This window comes from Bison bison, unplaced genomic scaffold (genome assembly GCF_000754665.1).
Source record: "Bison bison bison isolate TAMUID 2011002044 unplaced genomic scaffold, Bison_UMD1.0 scf7180017864307, whole genome shotgun sequence".
Classification (NCBI taxonomy): Eukaryota; Metazoa; Chordata; class Mammalia; order Artiodactyla; family Bovidae; genus Bison; species Bison bison.
Window position 1 is genome coordinate 65,922 of NW_011494879.1, and position 4,582 is coordinate 70,503.

Consider the following 4,582-nt stretch of genomic DNA (forward strand, 5'->3'; position numbering starts at 1 on the left):
TCCAAGTCTTCTCTCTGCTCTTGGCAGAAATCAGAAATCCTTAATACGACCCACGCTCATTAGATGTCCAACAGCATATTCCTTGTTTCACTGCCTCAAAGTCACTCAAGCGACTGCCCCTCTCCAGCCTTGAAACCTGAGACTCTGGACAGCCCTGGGCCCTTCTTGGCCTCCTTGATTCCTCCTTATCCTTCATGCAACTCTTGGTTTATTCATAATTCCTAAGGAAGCCTTCCCCAGCCTCTGCACACTCTCCTGGCTTCTCCCTGTGGCAGCTATCACAGGTGTAATTAATCATATGGCAGTTTCCTCATTCACTCAGTAAATAAACATAGAGGACCTCCTATATGCCAGATACTGTTCTTAGCTCGAAAGATTCAGCAGTGAACCTCCCGTCTCGGTTTTTGTTTCGATTTGCATGGTCCAGCACGGGAGCCACTAGCCACGTGCAGCTACTGAGGACTAGAAATGTGGCTGATGTGGATAAAGAGCTTGATTTTCAATTTCATTTACTTTAGATTTACGTTTTTAAATCAAGATCCCAGCTATCGGAAAGTCTTTATGCTTAGAACAACTTGAACATGTGAATCTACTTTCTCAACCGCAAAATTTTATGAAATCTAAATGCTGATCAGAATCACCAATGAAAACTTGGCACCCAAATTGAGATGTACTGTAAGATATGAGTCAGAATGTGAAGATTTAGCACAAAAAAATGAGATATTTTATTGACAATTTTTGTGTTGATTACATGTTGAAATGAGGATATCCTGGATATGTTGGGTTAAATTCAAAAATATATTATTAAAATCAATATTGCTTGTTGCTTTTTACATTTTTTAATGTGACCACTAGAAAAATTTTAATAACTTGGATGTGACTCACGTCTATAAAAGAGGGCAAATGGTACCTAGTTTATGCAGTAGATCTAAGGAGCGCATGAGATAATCACCTATGTGGCCCTCACATTCCTGGACAGTGAGAGTTCCGACAAAAAGTCCTCGTGGAACTAGCACCTTAGGGTTTGTGTCTGTGGGCTTGAGGGCAGGGCTTACAACTACCACGGCCACTGCTCACCTGCCCGGCACACCATAGTGCCCAATTAATATTGTGGAATGATTAAACGAATAAATGCAGACTGGAACTGTCCATTTTCTGTGGAGCCCCAAAATCCACCTCCCAAGAGAACACAAGAGCCCACGTCTGCTCCCTGTCTGCTTCTCTTGCCTGGCACCTGCTCCCAGGGTTTACTGTCGCTTCTCCTCCCATGCACCTACAGCTTCCGCCATAGGACACCACCAAGGCCCCCCACCAACACCCTCTGCCAGGGGAGACTGGAAGGCCCTTCCCAACGCCCCAGCCCAGCCCCAGGCCCAGTGCTACCTGGTACTTGAGTTTCCCATCCTTAAAGAGCCGCAGCTGATACTGACGTTCCAGATTGTCTCCATAAATGTGGCCGAGGTCTACCTAAAGACAGAGACAGAGTCTATTCAGATCCCTGGGTTCTGCCCCACTAGCAGCAGCCTACCTGTGCCACGTGTGACCCAGAGAAGTCCAGAGCCCCTCCTAGGTACTCACCCCGTGGCCCAACGCCTTGGTGAAGCCAGGACCCATCTTGCCAGAAGTTTTGAAGAACTGATGGGTGAAGTGTTGGGCAAAGAAGGCAAACATGAGGTTGGTGCCTTGAGGGTCGGGGATGAACTTCCTCCTGAGCAGGAAGCGACGACTCAGAAACTCCGCATCTGGCAACTGCTTCTTCCCTGATTGGGGAGGTAAGAAAGAGCAGTAGCTGCTTCCTGTCTGGATCTTTGTGCCCCAGAGCTTTCTGGGCTTGCCAGACCAAACTGATTAACACAGGAATCCCAGAGTGGACCCCACAGGACCACCTCCTTCTCACCAGACCGCCCCTTGCACCTTCTCTACCAAAAGACTCTGGGAAATGGAAGGATGTTTGGAATATGCTTTTAAAACTAAAATACACACATTACCGTATGTAAAATAGATAGCTAATGGGAAGTTGCTATATAACACAGGGAGCTCAACCCGCTAGTCTGTGACATCCTAGAGGAGTGGGATGGGTGGGGGGTAGGGAGGTTCAAGAGGGAGGAGACATATGTATACTTATGGCTGATTTATCACACTGTATGGCAGAAACCAATGCAACATTGTAAAGAAACTATTCTCCAATTAAAAAGAAAATAGGTGAAGGGGATAGATGAAGTAACATTGGCAAATTGTGGACAAATCTTGAAATCTGGAGATGGATGCATAGGACTTCATTATCCTTTTCTCTCAACTTTCGTGTATGTTTGCTGCTCTGTACAAGCTAACCCTTCCCCACCTCCAAAAAGAAAAAGGGATAACAACAACAACAAAAAACTTGGACTCCCCAACCCTGGAATAAGGTTGCTGTGTTCGAAATGGGTTGTGCCGTTTATTAAGTGTGTGAAGAGGGAGAAGTCATTCCATCTTTCTGAGCCTCAATTTCTTCATCTATAAAATAGGGCAAATGCTATCTCTCTTATGCAGTGGATTTGAGGAGTGCCCGTGTAAGCATGACAGAAAACCAGTGAGATGAAATCTCTTAAATCAAAAGTCAGCAAACTTTTCCATACAAGTCCAGATAGTCAATATTTGAGGCTTTGTTGATGTATGGTCTCTGTTACATCTACTCAGGTTTGCTGGTGCTGCAGGAAGGCAGATAATACCTTAGGAACATGAATGTGTTTCAACAAGGCTTTATTTAAATTGAGGGTGGGGTGGATTTGGCCTTCGGGCTGGAGTTCGCCAATCTGTTTTAAAAGATGCCAGAACTTTCTATGTCTGGGGTAAAGACAAGTCACCTTGAAGCATGTGTCTGTCACCGTGAGGACAAGCTTTAAGAAGCCTTTCTTAAGTAAGTCAATGTCAGATGACTTGGTACCCAAGACTGCCTTGCAGAAAAGGCAATCTTTCAAAGACATCTATGAGGCCCAATGTCATTAGAATAACTCTTTAGATTAAAATGACTGACTGATTTCCTGTAGCAGGAAAAGTCATCAAGGACCTCAAAGGGAACTCACCCAAAGGGAAGTTACAGTCTGCACACTGTAACCTGGATCTATCACTCAGATTACCACTGAGCATCATCGACTCAATGGACATGAGTTTGAGCAAACTCTGGGAGATAGTGAAGAACAGGGAGGCCTGGCATGCTGCAGTCCATGGGGTCACAAAGAGTCAGGCATGACTGAGCAACTGAATAACAGCACAGGACTGGTGCCAGCAAAGTGTTGGCAGAGTCCAGAAGCTCTGAGAGACCCAGATTTCCTGCCAGAATGATCATGCTTTGGGAACAGTAGTACATGGATAGTAAAAACTATCAGAGTAGTGCCCTTGAGACCCAAATAAGGACACTGATACATGTGCAAGGTTCTGAACCTGCAAAAGCACACAGCATACGGGGCTGCACGGGACCAGTGCTCAACAGCGACACCATGCGGTGGGAACTGAAGCAGCAGCAGTGGTGGATTAATGTCTCTTTCGCCCTTTGTGTACTTGAAGCTGAACTGATGGCTCTAAATTGAGTAAACCCCCAGGTTTGCAGACAATCAGGAGTGGATGAGGAAGAAGGTCTTGGTAGGAAGACTCCTGCCGATGAGACCAAGTAGGTTCTTGAACAACTAAAGAAAAACTTTGATTTTATGTGTAAACTGCACTGATGAAGCACATAAGACTGTTCACATTAGTAATGAACCAAACTCAGAGTTGGCACCCAGTAAAAAGCTCACTATTCTTTCTTTCCTCCATTCCAACTTTTAAGTCACCCTCATTGCAGCAGGATCCTACCCACTTAGTAGACAAAGTTTGGGTGAAGAGGCACCCTGGAAATACAGGAGCATTAGTTTGACTCTGCCACTGACCTCAGACAAGACCCTCCCACAACCTCTTTCTGTCCTCTTTCCCCACCCCTGTCCTCATCCCTGGTTCTTGCATGTCTTGCCTTGGTGCACCCATCTGTGAAAAGGGTCAGTCATTGCTCTTCTGATTGCTTTTTCCCAAAGGGAACGGAGCATCTCCTGTGACCCACCCTAGGCTCAGCCCTCTCACCCCATCACCATTACCTTTGGTGCCCATGGGCGTGGGACAGTCTCGGGGCACGGAGGGCAGAATGCGAGTATAATAACTCACATTGGAGAAGGACTCCCAGCTGATGTAGTCATGCGCTATGTTGTAGGTGGGAGGGCTGGGGATAAGGTTGGAACGCACTGCAGAGGGCGAAAATGATGGTGACAAGGGATTCTTGCCTCCAGTTACACCCCTCTTCCCCACCTTCTCTTGGGTTGTTTTCTTATTTGTTTGTTTTTGGCTACCCTGCACAGCAGCTTGTGGAATCTTAGTTCCCTGACCAGGGATTGAACCAGCACCCTCAGCAGTGAAAGCACAGCGTCCTACCCTGGATCACCAGGGAATTCCCTGGGTTCTTTTTTTATTTGGCACCCAAACCCTGACTCCCCCATCCCCAACCATTGCCCTGGTCAGATGCCAAGAATTTCAGGAAGTGGCAGGATTTCTTGCTCCCCTAGATTAGAGGGACCCTGCA

General features: G+C 46.4%; 1 protein-coding gene across 1 annotated transcript in view; it reads right to left on the reverse strand.

The window, feature by feature from the left end:
* The window catches only part of PTGS1 (prostaglandin-endoperoxide synthase 1 (prostaglandin G/H synthase and cyclooxygenase)), a gene marked incomplete at its 5' end in the record, with an annotated part of 25,902 nt that overhangs the window by 14,061 nt on the left and 7,259 nt on the right, over positions 1-4,582 (reverse strand). Inside the window, 3 exons of the mRNA XM_010852101.1 lie at positions 1,384-1,467; positions 1,579-1,760; positions 4,104-4,247. Coding sequence (XP_010850403.1) covers positions 1,384-1,467; positions 1,579-1,760; positions 4,104-4,247 — 410 coding nt within the window. The remainder of the gene's footprint in view (positions 1-1,383; positions 1,468-1,578; positions 1,761-4,103; positions 4,248-4,582) is intronic.